Source organism: Chiloscyllium plagiosum, unplaced genomic scaffold, assembly GCF_037043375.1.
Source record: "Chiloscyllium plagiosum isolate Xiang-an unplaced genomic scaffold, Cpla_swu_hap1 HiC_scaffold_15, whole genome shotgun sequence".
Lineage (NCBI taxonomy): Eukaryota > Metazoa > Chordata > Chondrichthyes > Orectolobiformes > Hemiscylliidae > Chiloscyllium > Chiloscyllium plagiosum.
The window spans coordinates 15,075,977-15,101,670 of record NW_028270153.1 but is presented as its reverse complement, the minus strand read 5'-3'; the positions used below and the strand labels follow the sequence as shown (position 1 = coordinate 15,101,670).

Below are 25,694 nucleotides of genomic sequence, written 5' to 3'. Positions count from 1 at the left end.
CCGCACAGACTGGAAGCAGGCTAGCTGTAATTGACACTTCACCTGATCCCTTCAGTTCCCTGACAGATGGGGAGACTGTTAACACTCGCCCAATCAGTGGGCTGGGAAATAACCATCCATCTGATCCCGTAGATATTCCAGCCCTGCCCGAGTTAAAATTCCACCCTTCACCAAGATAAAACGGCAGAATGCACGAGGCAGCACAAAGACCCAGAAAGGTTCTTCAGTCAGCGAGGTGTATTATACAAATAATCTCACCCTTAAACTATGTGGCCGTTTGCCTGGCCTGCTTTAGTTCCCACCAACGGTGCAATGAGACATTTTAAAAGGGCATTGACGGAGTTTTGATTTACTCCAATCCTAAAAGCACCAACTCCCGCCTGGCAAAGGGTGGGGACCATGTTGATGATTCAAAGGAAAGCGACCTTTCCTTGGTACCTTGCTCTTTTTGGCTCACGCCATGGGCAATGGCAAGGAAGTTCCTCAGCCTTGGAAGCTATTCAGCTACAGAGACTATCGAGACCAGTCCTGAACCAGCGTCTTACACATGCACACCTCTAGTGGGGCTTACTCAATCAGAGCCAGGAGTAAAAGGCTGACTCCCCCCCCCCCACTTCTCTGGCCTAGGACCACTAAGGCTAATTGCTGTGCTCAATCCACTAACCTGACTCCAAGGCAGTGAATGCCACCCACAAGAGCAACCAAACAGGGGAGATTCAATTCTGCATGGCTCTACATAGCAATGGCAGGTGGTTTTGGCCTAGTAGGTCACTGGGAGGGCAAAACTGTGAGGTATCTTGATCCACTCGATTTCAATGCATGGGTCAGCGGGAAATGGATCTTTCCAGGGAAAGTGGGAAGGTTAGGGGGCACTGAAGAAAACGTCCATGGTTGGTCAATCTGTCATCAGGCTTCCATATGGCGCCGTGTTACACCAGTGTTTAGATGCTGTGGGCTCATGCCTGACCCACCCCCCCCCCCTTAACACAAGGTGTAGGGGTAGATCATTCAGCCCCAGGGATAGAAAAGGCTTCCAGCTGGGGTGTGATGAGGGTCAGGATGGGGGTCAAATAGGGGCAGGATAATGGGGCACAGAGAGAGTAACGGGCGTGGGGAGTAACAGGTTTGCGAGGAGTAATGTGGATTGGGATAACAGGGTCGTGGGGAGTAATGGGCACAGGGAGTAATGTGGCATTGGGATAACAGAGTCGTGGGGAGTAATGGGCACAGGGAGTAACAGGGGCATTGGGAGTAAGAAGGGCACTGGGAGAAAAGGGGCGTGGGGAGTAACATGGTCACGGGGAGTAATAGGGTCGCGGGGAGTAACAGGGGCATTGGCGGTAACAAGTTCTTGGGGAGTAACAAGAATGTAGGGAGTAACGAGGGTGGATGAGAAAGGGGAGGAGGTAAAATACCTTCTGCTAACAAAAGTGTACAGTCTGGCAAAAGATAAAAAAGATGCTCTACCAGGATAATTAGCTGCACAACTGTAATAATCATCAATGTTTAATTGTACATAATTATACAGACACTTTCCCTTCTAGATAACGCATCCTCTCACTGAAGGTTAGACCACACACTCCTTTATGTGAAGAACAATTCTAAAATATATTTTGTACAGTTATATAGCAGAAATATAAACTTAAGAGGAATATATAAATAGAGCAAGCTGCAATTCAGAAAGATGTTTTTTGGAAAAGCTATCTTTTTTATTATAAAAATAGGACATCTTAACAACTGCTGAAACTAGACTCTGCGGCCGAGATCAACATTAGCCTCGGGCGAATGTGGGAGGGAAAACCACAGAAATTACAGGCAAAAGAAATATCATACGTTAAACCTTTAACCAGATAAACTAGATTGGTGGGCGGTGGAAGGGGTGAGAAATGTTTGAATTAAAGTTTTAGCAGCATTATCAGATTGGTCAACTTTTAATCATTCTCCTGTTAAGGCATAGGTTTAATTGGCAAGGCCTCAGAACCAGGCCACTTGTAGGCAACTGATTTCAAAATTAAATATTTGCAACATAGAGTCACTTGGTAGCACAGAACTTAAATATTGCTGTAGAGTGAGAGAGAGAGAGAGAGAGAGAGAGAGTGTGTTGACATGTGAGTGTGAGAAAGAGAGAGTAAGTAGGTGTAAGAGAGCGATGGAGGAGAGAGAGAAAGAGGCCGAATGTGTGTGTGTGTGAAAGAGAGAGAGAGAGGCAGAGAGAGTGGGTGTGAGAGAATGAGTTTGTGAGGAGAGAGACAGAGACAGAGAGAGCGGGAAGGCGGGAAAGAGAGAGACACACACAATGCCAACGCATTTTGTCTTGCATCCATCTGAACAAATGCAAGAATACCAAATTATCTTGCTGTGATCCTTTGAAATTTGGCACTCTTGCATTTGCAATACAATTGATCAGCAACTTCAGTGAACGTAATATGACCTCATTCTTAAATGGGATCTGTCATATTGATGCTGAAAATGTGTTGCTGGAAAAGCGCAGCAGGTCAGGCAGCATCCAAGGAACAGGAGAATCGACGTTTCGGGCATAATTTTTGCCCGAAACGTCAATTCTCCTGTTCCTTGGATGCTGCCTGACCTGCTGCGCTTTTCCAGCAACACATTTTCAGCTCTGATCTCCAGCATCTGCAGTCCTCACTTTCTCCTCTGTCATATTGATGGTACCTCACAGCATTAGCTTCTGGTCTAGAATACCTTAGTGAGGAAGTGATAACAAAGATAATGTCTCACTCAGCCTCATCTTAAAACAGAAAGCAACTGTTTATGTGGAATATCAGAACCTATCTGTTCAGATCTGAGTGTACAATTTTTAATCGTCTTCCGATTTTCCAAATCTGAAAGCAACACCTTGGAGTTGGAACTAACAAGTGAACTCAAAACTTACAACACAATTTCAGAGAACGAGCCCTCATCCACAGATGTTTTAGGCACAAGACAGATATTTGCATTTCAGCAACGAACCACATTCTAAAAATAATAATTACAAAAAAAATTGGACAGCTGCCACATGATCAGCCACAATCAAGAAGACAGGAAACCATAGTTTAGTAAAACTGGCCTAGTTATACTGCAGAAAAATAGCAATAAACACTCAACGGTGAATGGGGAGGGGAGGAGGGGGAAGAGTTTGGATTTGACTTAGCCTTTCCAAGGGCTAAACAGTTTCTCAACCCGAGAGAGTGATCACAGCCAGATTAGCAGGTAAGTGCTGTGTACCGTCCAAGCTTAATTTCAAATGGGAGAAATTACCAAGCCTCAATGCAAGCTCATGAGAAGCTCACATTTTGCTTTCAAATCTTGCATGGAAAAGACCAGCTTCAGGAGTATAATTCCACTGTATACCCCGAGTAGTCCAATACAGAAACTAGACAGAAAGGCAAGAGAGTGAACAGGCACTAAATTGGCACGACCCCATCTCAGAACCATTCATACCTCCTCAAGACCTGGTCATGTTGAGTGCCCATGGGACTGGGTACAAACTGGATCACTTCACCCACTCAACCCAGGTGTGGAGAGAACGAGGGACAAATGGTTATAATGGACGTGCAGGAGCATAGACTGCACCATCTGGCCTTCTCAAAGTCAACTGGATACTAAAAATAATAACATTCCTTATTACATTAAACATAAATTCAATGGATCAAGCAGGGCCTCATACCAGTTAATCTATTTAATAATGGCTTTTGTTCATCCTTAATTGTAAAATTAAGATATCCAGTTATCAAAATGTAAATTAATTCAGTTTCAAGTGGCAATGATTAAATTTGAAAATGTGCCTGAAGTTGAGAGCTAATTCGAAGCAAATGTCCACGTTCACTGGGCCTTTGTTCCCCTTAATTACTAAATCCAATTTGAATGTCACGATGGGGCTGTGGAAGCCTCATATGAGATTTCTGCAATCTCCGAGCATGTTTGTTTTATTATAGTTTTAGACTCCAAGCCATCAATCGCATCGTTGAAGACTCCTGTGGGTTATGGGGCTAAGGTTATTTTTTTTTTCTGCAGCCATATATTCTGGCAACAAGAGACATTGATGGCTGTTCTGTTTCCAGTGAGACTCCAACCAGTCTACCAGCAGAAAATCAAGAAGTGAAATAATTAGCCTTCAAGACAAACACTCGCATCGCTTCCCAGGTACTTTGATCATAAATAAAAAAGAAAGGCCTTTTGAAACTCTAGTATGGTTCACTCGGTATTACATCATTAGCCCCCTGATTGTCATAGCAATTTCACACAGGCAGCACGTTTCAGTTTCAGAATCTCGTACTGCCGTGAACTGAAGGCTAGTTACGCAGTTAGCTGTAAAAAGTTGCAAATCCCTGAATTCCGAGGGTATTGATGATGAAGTGGGGATTGTCCATCAGCTGAAAATGAGAGTACATGCCGCTGGACATGTGATGAACTCCCCCGGGACTGGGCCAAGCTGGGAAACTGATTCAATAAAAATCAAATATGGAATGCACTTTGACATGCATTCGCATGCAGCAGAGTCACTGTCTGCCACATGCCGTTGAAAATGCCCTCTGTTGTGGCTGAATATCGGGAGGACACTAATTGACTTTCCTTTGCTTACACCCCAAGGACTGCAGTGGTTTAAGAGGGCAGCTCACCACAATGTTCTCCTGGACAATAAACACTGTCCTAACCAGCAATACCCGCATCATACAGATGAATTTAAATATAAAAAAATTCCTAGAACAATATCAACTGAAAAACTCAATCACTCAATGACATCATCAGCGACCAAGGCATTTGAAACATCAGCTGGAGTTTTACAACCGTGCTGTGAGGATTCCCTCCTGAACAATCACAGTCAGAGCTCAGTATTAGTACAGGGCACTGGAAAGGGAAGAGGGCTTTTTTTTTAAAACTAAAACAAGCAAATGTCTCGCTTTGTTCAAGAGGAAAAAAAGACACACATACACCTTTGTTAATGTCTATTGAAAGTGTGCGTTTTCTTTCCTACAAAAGAAAACAAAATAAAAAGTCACACATACACAGCCACTCCCAGCTCCCCTCACTGTTTTCGATGCTCAGTCACACAACAATTCAGATTGAGAGCTTTCCTGTCTCCCCTAACTGCCTTTTCTTCCCCCCCCCACCCCCCACAAAGTCTCAATGTTATTGCGCCTCCCTCCATTACTACGCAGTGGAAGGTGGAATATTGCAGTAGCTGCTGGATAATGCAAGGTGGGGATGAGGAGCAATGATAACCCAATCCAACCAATGGCTTGGTTATCTCTGTCATGAGGCACCTTTTTAACTCTGACCAGTGCAAAAAAAAAGAGAATTACACTCACACACGCAAACTATTAGACTTGAATTATCATCATTGGCGCAAGGTTTTGAGAACACAAACTGCATGCATAACATCTCAGACACAGTAAGCCCCAGCGTCTCCCTCGCCTTTGGTCTGCACCATTGACACAGGGAAACATGACTTGGACTCAATAGCACAAACGGATGGATCTGCGTGGTCACTGTTCCAGGGACTGGTTTGAGGCAACATTTCTTTGTCAACGAGTGATTGTCCAGTCACCGGAAAGCAGGCAGAACCGAGTACAAACGCACGCACCACACCATCAAAGGGACCGCGGCAAGAGGCCGACAAGAGCTCGCCGCTCGGGCCCACTGTCCAGAACCTCTGATCTCTCACAACTCTTCTTTGACAAAGCTCGTGTCTAGATGCACGATGAGCAGGCGGATGAAGGACATCTCCTTCCGCGTGTTCTCAAAAATAATCCGGGGGTCGTCGGACTGGCAGCGCAGGCAGTTTGGAGCCATCACCATGGCGAGGTTGTTGACGTCCATCTTGGTTTTGCTCACGTTGATTGGCTGTGCAAAAATCTGTTTCAGAGAGGAGAAAAGAAAAGTTAACAGCTCACCTCTCCTTTCAGAACGCCAATTCTTAAGCATTTTGTTTCGTGACAGCAAAGGGAAGCTGTGGCTTTTTATTTTCACTTATCCCACGCACTCTGTGGACTGAACTAACCCGTGTCTCCTCGATTTAATCAACTGCAGATAAAGGGCCCAGAAAAGCCAAGGATGCTCCTGCCAGGGACTGCCTGGTCGCGTGGTTTCAGGTGCATTGTGTTCTTAGGATAAAAATGAGCTTTCCCATGTATAAAGGTGTCTGGGAAAATCAGTGTCAGAGTCAGAAACACAGGTCCTTTCAAGGATATTAAGACCCAGTTGTTAATAAACTTCATCCGAGAAAGATCTCACTGGCTTCTTTCTGAGGCTGCCTGAAGGGATCCAGTCTGAAGATCAGGGATCTGGGCTTATGGGATTCCACTCAAGATGTGAGAGGGGGTGGATGCCCATTATGAAGCTATCTACCAAAGTTTCACCCAGTTAAGAGGGGCATGAGAGCTCCTGAACCTGGAGGGGCAATAGGAGTGCCGGAGGCTGGCAGACCGAACAGGAGAGGGCAGATGCTGCCAATGCAGGTGACAGAATTATATTCAGAAGAACACAGCACAAGAGGAGGTCCTTCGGCCCATCACACATATGCATGTTCTCTGGTAGAGACTTCCAGTTAGCCAGATACCCCATCTGCATTTTTCCCTTTAGCCCTCTATAAAAACGTTTCCCTGCAGGATTTATCAATGCCCTGGAAAGTTACAATCCAACCTTCACCGACAGCCTTTCCCATATGTGAATGTAAACGCTGCCCCCTGTTTTGTTTCCTACTACTTCTGTTGTCCCTCCACCTCCACCAGTTGTCTTAAACACAGCCATCCATGTCCAAACATAGAGGAATGAAAAGTTATGGATACTGTATCCATTCCCCAGTGCCTGGTGCAGCACTTAAAGCACAGGAGAAGGCCATTTGGCCCATTGAGCCTGTCTTGGTCCTTCAAGAAGACCAGAGGAGATAGGGGAAGGATCATGGCTGATCCGACATTCCTCACATCCACTTTCCTGCCCTTTCCCTGTAATCCGTGATTCCCCAACTGATCAAGAATCTATCTCAGCCTGAAATATGCACAAGGACTCTGTCTCTGGTCCCCCCCCCCAACTCCCCCGCCCAGCTATTTGTGGCAAGGAGTTCCAAAGATTCTCAACCCCCAGACGGAGGAAATTCTTCCTGATCCCAGTCGGAAATCGGCGCCTCTTTATTCTGAGACTCTGCCCTCTGGTCCTCGACTGTCCCATGAGGGGAAACATCCTCTCAGCATTGACCCTGTCAAGTCCCTTAAGAATCCAAAATGTTTCAATGAGATCACCTCTCATTCTTCTAAACTGCATGGAGTAGAGTCCCAACCTGTTTAAGCATTTGCTCATAAGACAATCTCTCCACCCCAGGGATCATCCTCGTGAACCTTCCCAGAACTGCCTCCAATGAAATGACATCTTACCTTAAATAAAGTAACAGCTCACAGTACTCCAGGAATGGTCTCACCAGCACCTTGTACAGTCGCAGAAAGACCTCCCTACTCCTCTACTCCAACCCCCTCGATAGAGCTGTCCAGTTACTCCCACTCCCTGGCTATTTTCTCACTAACCTGCAGCCAGTCTTAAACACGGTAGATTAATCTAGAGTGTTTGTTTACACAGTGTGGCTCTCCATATCATAGAATCCTTAGTGCAGATAGAGGCCATTTGGCCCATCCAGTCTACACCAACCCTCCGAACAGGAGCATCCCACCCAGGACAACCCCCTGCCCCTGCATTTCCCATGGCTGATCCACCTGACCTGCACATCTCTCAAAGCCAAGGAGCGATGGGTAACGTGGCCAATCCCTGACCACCCAGGCATACTCACCTGTAAAAAGTGGATGAGGTAACCAAGGACGAGGCGATTTATTTCAGGCAGAGAAGCAACCACAGCAACAGCAGCTTCTGGATTCTCGTAGTTGTTCACACACTGCAGATAAAACTTCTGAGGGATCAGCGGTTCCTCCAGCTCTCGGTACCACAGTTTCAGGAGTGAGGCTGCAGGGGGACAATGAAAATACACAGGCCCAATGAGAAAAGGAAAATGCCCCTTGTAAAATAATGAGGGGTACGGACAGCATTAACGGTAGGTGTTTTTTCCCCCAGGATGGGGGATTTCAAGACTAGGGGGCTCGTTTTGGAAGTGAGAGGAGAACGATTTAAAAAAAGACAATGAGAGGCAAGTCTTTTTACACAGAGGGTGGTTCGTGTGTGGAATGACCTTCCTGAGGAAGTAGTGGATGTGGGCACAGTTACAACGTTTAAAAGGCATCTGGATAAGTCCATGAATAGGAACGGTTTAGCAGGCAGTGGGACTAATCGAGTTTTGGATTACTTTCGGCATGGCCTGGTTGGACCGAAGGGTCTGTTTCCGTGCTGTATGACCCTGTGTGAGGCCAGGTAGGGTGCTCACAAAGCAGTCCTGCATCAGAAAATAAAAAATGCCTTCCTGTGTTTCTGTGGTGTGTCCAAAATACCTAAAATTATTTACATTCAGTTTGCTGTCACGATCCAATTCAGGAACTTTTTCCCATCCTCCAAAAGGACCAAGTGCTCTTCAGGTAACACAACACTTTGATTTCTCCTTTCATTGGCTGGCCCTTATGGCCAAGAACAGCCCATTCTGCACCACAGTGAAGAGCTTTTCTCCCGAAAAGGCTTTTGTGAACCAGATGAGTTTTTACAATAATCGATGATGATTGCTCTGGCCATCGCTGAGACCAGTCTTAGAATTCAGACATTTTGAAACATCTATTTCAGCGACATTATTACACACCTCTGTGGAGTAGGTGGGACTTGAATCTAGGTCTCCTGGCTCTGAGTTAGTGAACGCTACCATTGCACCCTAAGAGCCCAAAACTCCGGGATTGTATTCATTGAATTTAAATGTCACCATGTCCTTAAAGCATTAAACTGGAGCGTCTGGGGATATATTACCATAGCAGTCTAATGTTGGTACGGGAAATACCCAATTCATACACAGTACACAAACAACATGATAACGGCCAGTCTGTCTGCTTCCGGTGTTCGGAGAATAAACATTGGCTAACTGCTCCGACACTAACTGCGGGCTGTCTTTTATTTGCACCCCAACAGGCTGATGGAGCCTCAGTTTAACACATTCTCTGAAAGACAGCACATCCAACAGAGCAGCACTCCCTCAGGAGTGGACTGGAGTGTCATCTTAGGTGAGGGAGTGTTGCTAATTAACATGACAAGGAAATAATGCAAACAATGCAAAATGCTAAATATAATCAAAGGTCAGGCAGCACCTGTGAAGAGAGAAGAAAAACATTGGAGTGCACAACCTCTATTTCTCCAATATGTGACTGAACTTGGAATAAAAACTGGATACGCAGTACCCTCTTCTACCACAAGAGGTTGCACGTGCACAATGTAAATAAAGAATTGCAGGCTACTTTAGGAAAGGCTTTAGGAAAGGTCTATTATTGGAAGGTCTAAATTCTGTTCACTAAATTACAGGCACCTAAACCTTTGGCTCTACTGGAAATGACTTGATTCAGGCAGTTGCACAGGATGTGTTCAACTCAGAGATAAATACCGGGAACAAAAGGTGGCCATTCAGCCCTTCAAACCCGTTCCTCACCCCCTTTCCAATCCTGAGCGACAAATGCATTTACCTGGTATATGAGGGTCAGCAAGGTTCTCTGGGATCCTCCACTGGTCAACCTGGAGTTTGAGGGCATTCACTTCATCAATGTCCCCAGGCACTCTGAAACAGAAAGAACAGCAATTCAGTCAGCTTCCAGTCAGGATTTGGGGAAAAAAAAACCCCACACGTCCAGCATCTGTAGTTTTTTGGGTTTTTTCTTCAAACCCTGCCATCTTCCAGACGGCCACTTAATTCCACATTTTTGCACAGAAGTAAACAAAAACCCATTACTTTCCACATGTTTGCACAAATCACTGAGCCAACCATCACTCATCAAGAGGGTGGTTTTGTATTCCCTCATAGGTGTCACCGGGTGGGCCCAGCATTTATTGTTCCTAATCCCCCCCCATCCCTAATTGCCCTTGAGATGGTAGCAGGGAGAAGCCTTCCTGAACTGCTGCAGTCCATGTGCTGTAGGCAGACTCACAATTCAATATCCATCACCCTGTTGGAGAAGTTGCATCAACAAATAAGCTGACAGACTCTGAAGACAAGAACGGGCCTAACGCATATCCTGAAGTTAGCTCAGGCAAATGGTGGGGAGAAGGGGAGTGAGGATGAGGATATGGGGGAGGGGATAAAGGATTCCAGACAGCAGACCCTAAAAGAGCGAAAGTGTTTTTTACCTGTGACCTAAGACACAGAAACACGCCGTTTTGTGGTTTCAGCTTATGGTGTAGGTGGCCAGTTAGAGAGCACGGGACAGCAGATCAGGCTGGGAGGGTAAGGGCATGTGGAACTTTCAATGAGCTGTTTGAGGAGAGATGGTGGCACAGTGATAAAGGCACTCAGACCCCGGAGGGTCAGGCTTATACTCTAGGTACATGCACTCCACGGTGTCTGATGGAGTGGAAGTTCAATTAATTAAGATATTTAACTGAAATCTAACCTCAGAAACAATGCCAATCACTGATCACCTCATCAGAACTTCTGAGGAAGGGTCACCGGACCTGAAACATGAACTCTGATTTCTCCTCATAGATGTGGCCAGACCTGCTGAGCTTTTCTAGCAACTTCAATTTTGGTTTTTGATTTACTGCATCCAGAGTCCTTTCGGGTTTTATTTGTCAATCACTAAAGCTCTTCAGGGAAGGTATCTGCCATCCTTACCCCGTCTGGCCTACACGTGACTCCAGACCCAGATCTTTCACTGCCCCCTTGAAATGATCGAGTAAGCCACTCAGTTCAAGGGCAGCTGGGGACAGGCTACAGATGTTGGTTTTGCAAATGCAGCTCACATTTAACAGAAAGACCAAAAAGCTGACCTATCGGCAGACTGCGCAAGGCAAGAGTGAGAAGACTAAGGCTGTTGCAGTGGACGGGTGGTGGGTGGGGTATTGAGGACAGGGTGCAGTGGGTGGGTGGGTGGTGTCAGGAATGGGTGAGCGATTGGGGGCAGGGTGCAGTGGGTGGATGGTGTCGGGGATGGGTGAGGGATTAAGGACAGGGTGCAGTGGGTGGGTGGGTAGTGTCAGGGATAGATGGGGGTTTGAGGACAGGGTGCAGTGGGTGGGTGGGTGGTGTCAGGAATGGGAGCTTCTCAAGTCATTTGCGAGCTTCCAACCCAGGTCACCGACGGCTAAAATTAAACATTGTAGATGGAAACCTCAGCAGAGTGCAGTCAAAGGGAAACAGTGAGTGTGCACCAAGTGCTTTCACCATCTACAAATAAACAAGTGAGACTTCAAACACCACCATAATGGAACTCATCTGGAACACAGAATGGAGGTGAGTAACTGTGACTCCTTCAGTTAATGGTTTTCCCCTCGATTCTCACTAGGAGTGGTGGAGGAGAAGGAAGGAAAGACATCAAAGGGAGACCAATTGTTTCCTGTCTCCCTCTGTTAAAGACACAATCAAAGCCCACATTATCTGGCAGTGAGCACGGGGAATGCTTCCAGAGGGAAACCTACTGGGAAATGAGGACAAATCACCGCGGGCACGGGTTCAACAGGGTTGGCCGAGCGTGAAGCTGAAATGCAGAGGTTAGGCAGTTAGAAACATAAAACAGAAGGCCACTCTGCCCTCTGTGTCCAAGCTATCCCTCTCAAAGAGCAACCCACTAAGTCCCAGCCCCTTTCTGCACCCCTTTGCAATTCATTTCGACAGTGCATTCATCCTGCGGAGTTCAGCTGGAGTCACGATCTTTTGGCAGGGGGTGGGGGAGAAACAGCGGGAGGGGGAAAGACTATAATCAGCTCCAAGGGACTGGATGAGGGGTAGACAGTCCCAGAGTCCTACAGCATGGAAACCAGTCCATGGAACTCATAATCCCAAACTCAACTCGTCCCACTTGCCTGCCCCGGCCCACATCCCTCTAAACATTTCCTAGTTGTGTACTTATCCAAATGTTAAGCGAGTTTTGAGAAGATTTGTAGCTCAGGTTGAGGTTCTGGATGTAGGTTTGCTCGCTGAGCTGGAAGGTACGTTTTCAGACGTTCCGTCACCATACTATGGCAGCAGTGGTTAGCACTGCTGCCTCACAGTGCCAGAGACCCAGGTTCAATTCCCGCCTCAGGCAACTGTCTGTGTGGAGTTTGCACTTTCTCCCCGTGTCTGCGTGGGTTTCCTCCGGGTGCTCCGCTTTCCTCCCCTAGTCCAAAAATGTGCAGGTCCGGTGAATTGGCCGTGCTAAATTGCCCATAGTGTTAGGGGAATGGATCCGGGTGGGTTGCTCTTCGGCAGGTCGGTGTGGACTTGTTGGGCTGAAGGGCCTGTTTCCACACTGTAAGTAATCTCAACTATGGTGTCAGTAATGGGGGATAGGATGGTGATGAAACGCCTGAAAATGAACCTCCCAGCTCAGCGAGCAAACCGTATCCTAATGTCATTCAAACACTGTAAGTGTCCCCACATCCACCAGGTCCTCAGGAAGTTCAGTCCACAAGCGAACCACCCTCTGTGTAAAAATTTGCCCCTCACGTCTTTTTTAAATCTCTCTCCTCTCACCTTAAAAATGTGGCCCGGTCTTGAAATTCCCCATCATTAACACCACCATTAACGTTATCTATACTCCTCATGATTTTATAAACTTCTGTCAAGTCGCCTCTCAACCTCCTACGCTCCAGTGAAAGAAGTCCCAGCCTATCCAGCCTTTCATTATAACGCAAACTTTCCATACCCGGCACCATCCTGGTAAATCTCTTCTGGACCCTCTCCAGCTTAACAATATCCTTCCGATAACTGAGTGGCCAGAACTGGACAGAGCATTCCAGAAGAGGCCTCACCAATGTCCTGTACAACCTCAACATGACGTCCAGATCCTGTACTGAAAGGACTGAGAGAATCCTCATTGTTTGCAAAGGGCCTTGATGTAATCAGTGACTGACAAGGTGGCTGACAGAACAGGCTGCTCTGTACACAGTCCGCACCTCGGGCTGTGGGATGCTCCTGAAATCTCATGGAGAACAGAGAGTGGGAAGGGAGCAGCAGAACGAATTGTAAGAACGGCAAGCAAACTCCCCTCCCCCACCCCCGCCAAAAATCCTGGAGCTCCACACAACATAGCAACCACTGAAACCAGTCAGCGGCTCAGGACAAACTCAGCTTGTAGCAGTGCGTCAAAGAGGGGTCGGAGAGGATGGGAATAAAGAGAAAACAGGACATCTGTATGTAACTGAGCCAAGCACAAAACTGTAACGGGGAAAGAAAATTCACTCCCGCGGAGTCCTTAATACATGGTCAAACACACAATAAATAAATTCACTCCCACAAGAGAACTTGCTGGAGACACTCAGCAGGTCTGAGCAGAGGAGAGAAAGCAGAGTTAACGTTTCAAATCCAGTGGGACCCTTCTCCAGACGTAAATGCACCATCTCAGTCCAAGGAGAACAGAGAATCAAAGAATCCCTACAGAGCGCAAGCAGGCCACTCGGCCCATTGTGTCCACACTGACCCTCCAAACAGTATCCCACACAGACCCACCCCACTATCCCTGTAACCCTGCATTTCCCATGGCCAATCCACCTAACCTGCAGATCTTTGGATTGTGGGAGGAAACCGGAGCACCCGGAGGAAACCCACGCAGACACGGGGAGTGTGTGCAAACTTCGCATGGCACTGTGCCATATTGTAAAGTTCCCTCTCATGTTTCTTTGTTGCTCACAGCCTGTTTATTGTGTGGCACATCCCTAAACACCAGGCACCCCAGCAGCAGAGCCTCCCCACTCCCCTACTGACACCCACCTCCAACACAGTCACCCCCTCCCCACAACAGTGCAGCGCCCCCCTCCCTCCTGCAGCATAGCCACCTCCACTCCCCCTCCCCATATTGTGCTGAGGAACTTTCAGCATTTCTGATTCCACCCGAAGACCGGCTGTGGTAAGAGCACAGTGTTTTATCAGGTACAGACAGCCACTGGTCTTCAAGAAGACTAAGAGCCAGCAGACACTTCTTCATGGGAATAGGGTATCAGCTGCAGAGTGTCATAAACTCTGCAAAGGTTCTTGGGACAGTCAATGGGGTCCTCTTGCATTGGAACCTATCATGTTTTATGTAGGGTATATGAATAGGAAGGGTTTGGAGGGATATGGGCCGGGTGCTGGCAGGTGGAACGAGATTGGATTGGGATATCTGGTCGGCATGGACGAGTTGGACCGAAGGGTCTGTTTCCATGCTGTACATCTCCATGACTCTATGAGTCTAGAGGATCTGCACAGGCAACAACCCTATCTTCACCCATATGGTCATGGTGAACAAACACAAACTCTTACCTGAAGATGCCTTCAACCTGCGCCCCTCCCAGTGCCAAGACTTTATTGGAGAGCTGGGTTTGAACCCAGGGCAGTTTTCTCTCTGGGTAGCGTTCGCGTTGCCTTTCCATAATCTCTTCCAAAGAGCTGCCAAACATGGAGGGCGTGAGGATGGCATTTTTCGCATGATGGATCTCCTCAATGGTCGGTTTCCTAAGCCCCTGTTGATCAAGGAAAGCACATTTCAATCCGGCTCAGAGTCCCCTGTCCACTCTGTTGAACATTAACTCTCTTCATCACTGACACACAACGGCACGTTCTAACTACAAGGTGTACTACAATAACTCACTAATCTACCTCTGACAGCGCCTTGCAAAGCCCCAACCTCTATCACCTTGAGGGACAAGGGCAGCAAAACCATGTGAACATCACCAGCTGCAAGTTCCTCTTCAAGCCTCACAAACGACATCACCTCAGACAAACTATAAACACACAGAGAAAGGTTGCTTCCCTTTGTGGGAGAGTCTAGCATCAGAAGGTATATTCTCAGAATAAGGGGGCAGACATTTACGACACAGATAGTGAATCTGTGGAATCCTTTACTGCAGAGGGATGGTAAGGCTGGTCATTACGTTCATTGACAACAGAGAGAGACAGGCATTTCAGATCAGCTATGATTCCATTGAATGGCAGAACAGAATCGATGGGCTGAATGGCCTACGTCTGCTGCGATGTCTTTTGGTTCCTTCACTGTCACTGGGTTAACTCCCTCCTCAAGAGCATCATGGGTGTCCCTACACCTTAAGGAGTACAAAGGTTCAACAAGACAGCAACCCGCCCCCTTCTCAAAGGGCAATTAGGGATGCTGGCCCAGTTAGTGGCCCCAACACCCCTCGAACAAATAAAGGAAATATAAACCAAAAAACATTTTTCTCCCTTGGCTTTGTTGTCCTATTTTATCCACTCTCCCTTCCATCATATCATGCTTCTATTCCTCAGATAATGACACAATTGCCCCATAGTCTTCAGAGATCTGTAGGTTAGGTGCAGTAGTCAGGAGGAAATGTAGAGTAACAGGATAAGGGGTTGGGTCTGGGTGGGATACTCTTCAGAGGGTCAGTGTGGACTTGCTGGGCTGAATGGCCTGTTTCCACACTGTAGGGATTCTATGAAGAGCTGGAAGTTTTTGTTGCAAACGTTTCGTCCCCTGGCTAGGCAACATCATCAGTGCTTGGGAGCCTCCTGCGAAGCGCTTCTTTGATGTTTCCTCCGGTGTTTATAGTGGTCTGTCCCTGCCGCTTCCGGTTGTCAGTTTCAGCTGTCCGCTGTAGTGGTTGGTATATTGGGTCCAGGTCGATGTGTTTGTTGATGGAGTTTGTGGATGAATGCCATGCCTCTAGGAATTCCCTGGCTGTTCTCTGTCTGGCTTGCCCTATGATAGTAGTGTTGTCCCAGTCGAATTCGTGTTGCTTGTTGTCTGCATGTGTGGCTACTAAGGATAGCTGGTCGTGTCGTTTCGTGGCTAGTTGATGTTCATGTATGCGGATTGTTAGCTGTCTTCCTGTTTGTCCTATATAGTGTTTTGTGCAGTCCTTGCATGGTATTTTGTACACTACATTAGTTTTGCTCATGTTGGGTATCGGGTCTTTCGTTCTGGTGAGTTGTTGTCTGAGCGTGGCTGTTGGATTGTGTGCCGTTATGAGTCCTAGGGGTCGCAGTTGTCTGGCTGTCAGTTCCGAGATGCTCCTGATGTATGGTAGTGTGGCTAGTCCTTTTGGTTGTGGTATGTCCTCGTTCCGTAGTCTTTCTCTTAACCAACAGCCACGCTCAGACAACAACTCACCAGAACGAAGGACCCGATACCCAACATGAGCAAAACTAATGTAGTGTACAAAATACCATGAAAGGACTGCACAAAACACTATATAGGACAAACAGGAAGACAGCTAACAATCCGCATACATGAACATCAACTAGCCACGAAACGACACGACCAGCTATCCTTAGTAGCCACACATGCAGACAACAAGCAACATGAATTCGACTGGGACAACACTACTATCATAGGGCAAGCCAGACAGAGAACAGCCAGGGAATTCATAGAGGCATGGCATTCATCCACAAACTCCATCAACAAACACATCGATCTGGACCCAATATACCAACCACTACAGCGGACAGCTGAAAGTGACAACTGGAAGCGGCAGGGACAGACCACTATAAACACCGGAGGAAACATCAAAGAAGCGCTTCGCAGGAGGCTCCCAAGCACTGATGATGTCGCCTAGCCAGGGGACGAAACGTTTGCAACAAAAACTTCCAGCTCAGCGAACAGAACCACAACAATGAGCACCCGAGCTACAAATCTTTGCACAAACTTTGAATTCTATGAAGACTTTCCACATCACTCTCACTATTCCCACGGTTATGGTCTCCTTTAAAATAGATTAGATTCCCTATAGTGTGGAAGCAGGCCCTTCGGCCCAACAAATCCACAATGACCCTCCGAAGAGCAACCCACCCAGACCCATTCCCCTACACCTTACACTACGGGCAATTTAGCCCGGCCAATTCACCTAACCTGCACATTTTTGGACTATGGGAGGAAACCGGAGCAAACCCACGCAGACACGGGGAGAATGTGCAAACTTCACACAGACAGTTGCCTGAGGCAGGAATTGAACCCAGGTCTCTGGTGCTGTGAGTCAACAGTGCTAACCACTGTGCCACCGTGTCTCCTTATTTGTGGAAGAAAGATTTCCAAGGATATTGCCAGGGTTGGAGGATTTGAGCTATGGGAAGAGGCTGAACAGGCTGGAGCTGTTTTCCCTGGAGCGTCTGAGGCTGAGATGTGACCTGATAGAGGTTTATAAGACCACGAGGGGCATGGTAAGTTGTTTTCTCTGGGGTGGGGGAATCCAGAATTGGAGGGCATAGGCTTAGGGTGGGGGGGGGGGGGGGAAAGATATAAAAGGGGCAGCTTTTTCGCACAGAGGGTGGTATGTGTATGGAATGTACTTCCAGGGAGCAGCGAGGTTATGCTGAGAACTCCACACAGGTAAAATGTTGGGTAGAATCATAGAATCCCTACAGTGTGCAAGCAGGCCATTTGGTCCATCAAGTCCACACTGACACTCCGAAAAATAGCCCACCCAGCCTCGTTTCCCCACCCTATCCTTGCGTAACCCCATGTTTCCCATGGCCAATATATCTAACCTGCACATCCCAGGACATGATGGGTAATTTCCCACTGCCATTCCACCCTAACCTGCATATCCCTGGACACAATGGGTAATTTCCCATGGCCAATCCCAACTTGCACATCTTTGGATTGAAGAAGGAAACTGGAGCACCCGGAGGAAACCCACACAGACACGGGGAGAATGTGCAAACGCCACACAGACTGACCCAAGGATGGAACTGACCCAAGGACCCTGGTGCTGTGAGGCAGCAGTGCTAACCACCGAGCCACAGCAGAGTACCGTTAGCAGTACTGGAATCCATATTAGAGAAGGGAGGTGATAAGACTGCAGACATTGCTGAGCAGATGAGAGATGTTGCCTGGGCTAGAGAGCTTCTGTTATGGAAGGCTGGGGCTGTTTTCCTTTGAGCACTGGAGACTGAGGAAGGAGGGCATGACTGAGATGTATAAAACTGAGATGTATAGACAGGAAAGAATTTCTCCCCTTGGTGAAGGGAATCAATGACTGAAAGGCATGGATTTAAGATGAGAAGCAGAAGGTCTAGAGGGCATGTGAGGAAATGTTTTTCACCCAGAGGGTGTTGGGATCTGGACCTCACTGCCTGTAATGGTGGGAGAGGCAGAAACCCTCATTATATCGAAGAATTATTTAGATATGCACATTACATGCAAAGGCTATGAGCTAAGTGCTGGGAATTGGGATTAGAATAGTTAGGTGATTGTTCTTTAACAAGCATGGATTCAAGAGGCTGAAGGGTCTTTTTCTGTGCTGTAGATCCATATGAGTTTAGGAGAGCAGGTCAGTAAATTAGTGACAATGTAATTCAAAGATATGCAGAAAAGTGACATGGCCACAGGAGGTTGTAGAAGCAGATACAACAGAAACGTTTAAGCGACATGGGGAGACGATGGCCCAGTGGTATTAGAGGTGATGGCCCAGTGGTATTATCGTTGGATTGTTAATCCAGAGACCCAGGTAATGTACTGGGAACCCAGGTTCAAATCCCACTCACAACAGGTGGAGTTTGAATTCAATAAAAAAAATCTGGAATTAAGAATCTGATCAGGAAAAAGCTCATCAGGTTCACTAATGCCCTTTAGGGAGGGAAAATGCTATCCTTGTCTAATCTGCATGTGACTCCAGACTCACAACAATGTGGTTGACTCTTAACTGCCCTCTGGGCAATAAATGCTGGCCTGGCCAGCGATGCCCACATCCCATGATTTTAAAAACTTTAAACTGATACGTGAACGAGGAGGGAAAAGTGGGATACAGACCATGTGAAGGCTGATGGGATTAGTTCAGAATGGCATTGTGGTTAGCACAGACATGGTGGGCCGAAGGGCCTGATCCTGTGCTGTACTGTTCTATAAAGTGGAGGTGAGATATAGTTCAGGAGTAACAAAAGCACTGGCATAGATCAGCTGGGCCGAAGGGCCTGATGCTGTTAATTCGGTTGTACGTTTAGTGGCGGATCCTTCTTTTCTGCACCTGCCCCATGATCTTACAGTCTGGATCTCAAGCTGACACTGCCCACAAAATAAACCCCACAACTTCAAAAGATGGAGCACTTGGATCAAAGGGTGCTACAGTCAAACATGTGAGCTGCTAATTGATATTTTCTCGTTAAAAACAACAAGCAATAACTCTCTGCTCTGGAAACAACAAATGCTGGAGATTACAGTGGGTCAGGGAGTATCCATGGAGAGACAGCAAGCTAATGTTTCGAGTCTGGATGACTCTTCATCAGAGCTGAAGTGTGGAGGGACAGCGTTTATACTACATGGGGTAGCACGGCAGCTCAGTGGTTAGCACTGCTGCCTCACCGCGCCAGGGACCCGGGTTCAATTCCAGTTTCGGAAGACTGCGTGGAGTTTGCACATTCTCCCAGTGTCTGTGTGGATTTCCTCTGGGTGCTCCAGTTTCATCCCGCAGTCCAAAGTTAGCTTAGGTGGATTGGCAATACAAATGACCCCATAGTGTTCAGGGATGTTATAGGTTAGGTGCATTAGTCAGGTGTAAATGTAGGGTAGGGGGAGGGGTCTGGGTAGGCTACTCTTCAGAGGGTCGGTGTGGGCTTGTTGGGCCAAAGGGCCTGTTTCCATACTGTAGGGATTCTATGACACAGATCCTCTGCCCCGGACTGGAGGTATGAACAGACTGTTTCATATTGAGAATCATGCAGGAACAAACCAATCTAACTTAGGCAGCTTGGATTGTTGGAGAAGGTGAGGACTGCAGATCAGAGCTGAAAATGTGGTGCTGGAAAAGCGCAGCAGGTCAGGCAGCATCCAAGGAGCAGGAGAATCGATGTTTCGGGCATGAGCCCTTCTCCAGGAATGGGCTGATTCCTGAAGAAGGGCTCATGCCCAAAATGTCGATTCTCCTGCTCCTTGGATGCTGCCTGACCTGCTGCGCTTTTCCAGCAACACATTTTTCAGCTTGGATTGTTGTTTGTTTCTGTATTCCAATCTCATTCCTTTCTCATACGCTTCTAACATCTTTTTTTCAGCTTAAATTCCCCTTTTCAAGTACATAAACATCCTCCTGCAGTAAGAAAAAAAAAGTGACAAGAGATTTCTCTGTTTGATGTGGGCCGAAGGGCCTTTCTCTGTGCTGCAGAACTGTACCTGGAGGTCAGTTAGTTGGGTTGGCTGGATGGCTGGTTTGTTGATGGATAGTAACAGCATGGCTTGAGTTACTTGAACCTGAATAGCCCTTATTGTCATGTGCCCTCAAAGGACAGGCAGGATAGGCCAGGATTTTTTCCCTGGAGCATTGGAGGTTGAGAGATGACCTTACAGAGGTTTATAAAATCATGAGGGGTATGGATAGAGTAAATAGTGGGTGTCCTTTCCCTAGGGTGGGAGGTTTCAAGACTGGGGGGCATATTTTTACGGTGAGAGGAGAAAGATTTTAAAAAGGGAGCAATTTTTTTTTTTACACACACAAGGAGTGGCTCGTGTGTGGAATCAACTTCCACTGGAAATGGTGGTCATGGGTACAGTTAGAAGTTTTGGATGAGTACATGAATAGGAAATGTTGGAGGGATATGGGCCAAGTGCAGGCAGGTGGGACTAGTTTAGAATTGGGATTATGGTTGGTTGGACCGGATGGACCGAAGGGTCCGTTTCCGTGCTGTATGACTCTAATTTCCTCAGCACGGGCTGAGGTTATCACGAAGGTCCATCTTCACCATCTCATGGGGTGACCCTCCGATTAAACTCACCACCAGCCATCTCTCTCTCTCTCTCTCCCTGCAATAACAGAGCAGCCCATCGATCCTCTGAGTCTATGGCAACTTTATCGTTAACTTTTGTTTGCTCTGTTTGTATTAGTCCAACTCATTTTTTCTGTCCTCAGCTTCGGCCCTCATTTTGAACATGCCCTCCCCTGACCAACATCCAAATGCTGTGTTGCAGTGGAAATGGGCACCGCAGAGGTAGGATAGGGATAACTCCAGAGCAGCCCTGTATTACTGCCTGTCACCAGCTGGTTAAATCCCAAACAAATACAAAAGTTGCTGGAAAAGCTCAGCAGGTCTGGCAGCACCTGTGAAGAGAAATCAGAGTTGACATATCGAGCCTGGCACTGGACCCGATACGTTATCTCTGATTTCTCTTCACAGATGCTGCCAGACCTGCTGAGTTTTTCCAGCAACATTTGTTTTTTTACTTCTGATGTACAGCATCTGCAGATCTTTGGGTTTTTGTTTGATTAAATTCCAACGCTGGGAGCACACAGCTTCCCAGGCGGAGAGTAACCCTCAGCAGGCGAGAAGGAGAGATCGCGACAGTGTGAAGGGAAGACAGAGATGGACAGGAACAGCTCTCAAGATTTCAGGGTGGCAGTAGCTGGCAATGAATAAAACAGACCTTCTTTCCCCCCGTCACAGCAACCTTCTGCAGCTTGCGGTAGCAGTACTTGGCGTACGTGCTGATGAGAAGCTCTGAAAGAAGCAAAGGAATAAACACAGTCAGGTCCAGCACTACAATATGACGAGGTTACCTGAACCCCACCTTATCCACTAGGTCCTGGTGTGTCTTACACCTAAACGAGTGCTACACCCACACCGTGGAATAAGCACTTGACCCTCTCGTCGCTCCCTGGCTTCAAAAGGAACAAATGCAGAATCACTGAAAGGGTGGGGCCAGATTTTTGGAAAGAAAACCACAGGGATAATAATTGCATTTGTATAGCGCCTTTCATAATTACCGAACAGCTCAGATTCCTTCATCGTCAGCGTAGTTCTTTTGAAGGCTGCGATTTGCCCGAGGTGAACTGAGCGTAACGGTTTAATTCTGTCCAGATGCTTCCAACCGTTAGATTTAAGAGCATACGCTGCCATTCAGTGAGATCATGGCTCATCTCGTCCCCCCTTACTTCCCTCCAAGGCCCCATGGGATCCTTCCATATCCGCCACAAATTCACGTGCACCTCCACATCATCCGTCGTCATTTCCGCCACCTCCAAATGGACCCCACCACCAGGGATATATTTCCCTCCCCCCCCCCGCCCTATCAGCGTTCTGAAAAGACCACTCCCTCCGTGACTCCCTTGTCAGGTCCACACCCCCCCACCAACCCAACCTCCACTCCCGGCACCTTCCCCTGCAACCGCAAGAAATGCAAAACTTGCGGCCAAACCCCACCGCTTACTTCCCTCCAAGGCCCCAAGGGATCCTTCTATAACCGCCACAAATTCACCTGCACCTCTACACACATCATTTACTGCATCCGCTGCACCCGATGTGGCCTCCTCTATATTGGGGGAGACAGGCCGCCTACTTGCTGAACGTTTCAGAGAACACCTCTGGGACACCCGCGCCAACCAACCCAACCACCCCGCGGCTCAACACTTCAACTCCCCCTCCCACTCCACCAAGGACATGCAGGTCCTTGGACTCCTCCGTTGCCAGACCATAGCAACACAACGGCTGGAGGAAGAGCGCCTCATCTTCCGCCGAGGAACCCTCCAACCACAAGGGATGAACTCAGATTTCACCAGTTTCCTCATTTCCCCTCCCCCCACCTTGTCTCAGTCAAATCCCTCGAACTCAGCACCACCTTCCTAACCTGCAATCTTCTTCCTGACCTCTCCGCCCCCATCCCCACTCCGGCCTATCACCCTCACCTTAACCTCCTTCCACCTATCGCATTTCCAACGCCCCTCCCCCAAGTCCCTCCTCCCTACCTTTTATCTTAGCCTGCTTGGCACACTCTCCTCATTCCTGAAGAAGGGCTTATGCCCGAAACGTCGATTCTCCTGTTCCTTGGATGCTGCCTGACCTGCTGCGCTTTTCCAGCAACACATTTTCAGCTCATCTGATCATTCACTTTACAACTGATTTCCCTCATAACCCTCCATTCCCTTGTGGATTAAAAACCTGTCTATCTATCTCAGGTTTGAATAGACTTCGAGATCAAACCTCTACAGACCTCTGTGGTGAGGAATCCCACAGATGCACACCCCTCCAAGGAGTAATTCCTTCTCATCCCTGTCTTAAATATGCCACCCCTTACTCTGAGACTAAGGGAGAGACAATGACCAGGACATCGGTGAGGATAATACCCTTCCCTCCCCCTCCTCCAAAACTGTCCCACCAGATCTTTGACATGGGCTGGAACAGGCCGATGAGGCTTTGGTTTCACCAGAGAGACAGAACCCTTTGACAGTGCAGCTCTGGGCCTGAAGGTCAGCACTGGGCCCGAACGGCAGCACTGGGCCCGAAGGTCAGCACTGGGCCCGAAGGTCAGCACTGGGCCCGAAGGTCAGCACTGGGCCCGAAGGTCAGCAATGGGCCCCAAGGTCAGCAATGGGCCCCAAGGTCAGCAATGGGCTCGAAGGTCAGCACTGGGCCCGAAGGTCAGCACTGGGCCCGAAGGTCAGCACTGGGCCCCAAGGTCAGCAATGGGCCCGAAGGTCAGCAATGGGCCCGAAGGTCAGCAATGGGCCCCAAGGTCAGCAATGGGCCCCAAGGTCAGCAATGGGCCCGAAGGTCAGCAATGGGCCCGAAGGTCAGCAATGGGCTCGAAGGTCAGCAATGGGCCTGACGACAGCACTAGATTTTTTGTTGTTCCCTAGAGTGGGACTCACAACTTGTGACTGAGGTGCCAGAGTGCTACCCACAGACAGGTGGCTGTCTGAGCTCCACAATCTGGGTGCTGCATACAAAGTGCTTTAAGAGGGAGAACATAAGACTATTCTTGGCTCTCCCCGCTCCAATCAAACTTCAGAAAACAGTAGAGCAAAGTCACTGACAGAGTGTCTCAGTTTACATTAATTCTACTCTCTGGTAGACATCAAACTCAGTAAATGCCACCCAGCCAGTTTTGCTTTGAAATCTCTCAGTGCTGGCACCTTACAATTTGAAATATGAGAAATGTTTAAATAAAATGTATATCCTAGACTTTGAGCAAACAATCCCAGGGAGCTTATATTGTACTGAGCAGCTATTAAATTCTCCCAATTAATCCGAAAGCTGGAAACCCATGTTAAACACCACTTTAATGCCTTGTAAAATCGCCAGGAATACACAAGCTCACTGTTATCGTTTGACAGTCCTTCATTAGAAGCAAAGAGAAATGTAGCCACTTCTATTTTTGAGTCAGCTGTGAGATCACTTGGCTCAAACATACCTTCCTCCTCCTCAATGTTCTGCTTTCTCTTCTTCCTCGATTTTGAAAACTTCTTGTTTTTCATCTCCACCAGCTCCTTGATGCGTTGAGTTACTGAATTTAGAAAAGAAAAACAGAACCGCAAGTGAAGGAAAGGTCACTCCAACATGTGGCAGAACCTATTGCTATGATTCTTTTTAAAGAAAAGGGACACAAGAGGGACTTTTAATTGACATATAAAGAAGTGCAACAGATGACAGAGTGCATAGAATTACAAGGAGGCATTAAACAAGGCTTGTGGTGATTTAATCAATGACACATAGGAGTTGACATAGACCATTCAGCCCACCAAGCCCTCTGTGCCATTCAGTGAGATCACACCTGATCTTATAACCCTCAACTCCACTTTCCTGCCTTTTCCCCATAACCCCTGATCCTCTTACCAATTAAAAATCTGTCTCTCTCAGCATCCAACATATTCAGTGATCCAGCCTCGACAGCCCTCTGTGGTAAAGAATTCCACAGACTGATAACCCTCAGACAGAATAAATTCCACCTCATCTGTCTCAGATGTACAACCCCTTAGTCCGAGGTTCTGCCCTCTGGTGCTCAATTGACCCACCAGAGGAAACAACCTCTGCATCTACCCTGCCACGTCCCCTAAGAATCTTGTACACTTCAGTAAGGAGAGTTTTTCTGTTATTAAAGAAAGCAGACACAGTTAAAAGAACCTCATCCTGCTAACATCGCCTTCAACTTAGAGCCAGACCTTCCAGGAATGAAATTGGGAAATACTTTCACATTGAAATTCAGGAATTCTCTTTCCCAACTGGTGACTTATTCTAGATTTACAGAGCTCCTTGATCTGGAGATGCATGAAGGACACGCCAAAGTCTATTTCTGTACCTCGTCTCTCCTGGAGCAGGTCACTGGCCTGTCACCACAAAGTGTACCTCCACTGGGACACCGTCTCCATTCAACATGGCTGCCCAGGAATTGGTTAACTTTGTTTAACTAGGAGAAAGTGAGGACTGCAGATGCTGGAGATCAGAGCTGAAAATGTATTGCTGGAAAAGCGCAGCAGGTCAGGCAGCATCCAAGGAGCAGGAGAATCGACGTTTCGGGCATGAACCCTTCTTCAGGAATCAACCTCTGAAGAAGGGCTCATGCCCGAAACGTCGATTCTCCTGCTCCTTGGATGCTGCCTGACCTGCAGCGCTTTTCCAGCCACACATTTTCAGCTAACTTTGTTTAACTGTCCATCACGGGAATGTGAGAAGGATCTGCAGATTGCATTCGATTGCTGGCTTAGCCAGCGCTGCTCATATCCCAGGCATGAATGAATAAAGGCCATGTTAAGAACACAGCTTCCTGGAGGGCAAGTGCTGCTGTGGGACCTCATCCCAGAGCTAACAGCTCAGTAGCAGTGACATTAATCCACTGTGCCAGAAGCCAGGCCTCACTAATGCTTGACCAACAATGAGTTTTAAATCTCAGACTGACAAATACATTTATCTGAAGATACTGATGGAGATGTACTAATTCCTGGGATGACAGCAG

The 25,694-nt window shown here is 47.5% G+C and overlaps 1 protein-coding gene across 4 annotated transcripts in view; it reads right to left on the bottom strand.

Moving 5' to 3' along the window:
* Positions 1 to 5,106: 5,106 nt before the first annotated feature.
* LOC122560264 (rho GTPase-activating protein 39) overlaps positions 5,107 to 25,694 on the bottom strand; it is a 207,307-nt gene continuing 186,719 nt past the window's right edge. For all 4 annotated transcript variants that reach the window (XM_043710784.2, XM_087994754.1, XM_043710785.2 and 1 more), the window contains exons 5-10: positions 24,156 to 24,248; positions 21,393 to 21,466; positions 14,336 to 14,535; positions 9,591 to 9,682; positions 7,778 to 7,947; positions 5,107 to 5,856 (exon numbers count right to left, since the gene is read on the bottom strand). In XM_043710784.2, the coding sequence (XP_043566719.1) occupies positions 5,662 to 5,856; positions 7,778 to 7,947; positions 9,591 to 9,682; positions 14,336 to 14,535; positions 21,393 to 21,466; positions 24,156 to 24,248 (824 nt within the window). In that variant the 3' untranslated portion in view covers positions 5,107 to 5,661. The remainder of the gene's footprint in view (positions 5,857 to 7,777; positions 7,948 to 9,590; positions 9,683 to 14,335; positions 14,536 to 21,392; positions 21,467 to 24,155; positions 24,249 to 25,694) is intronic.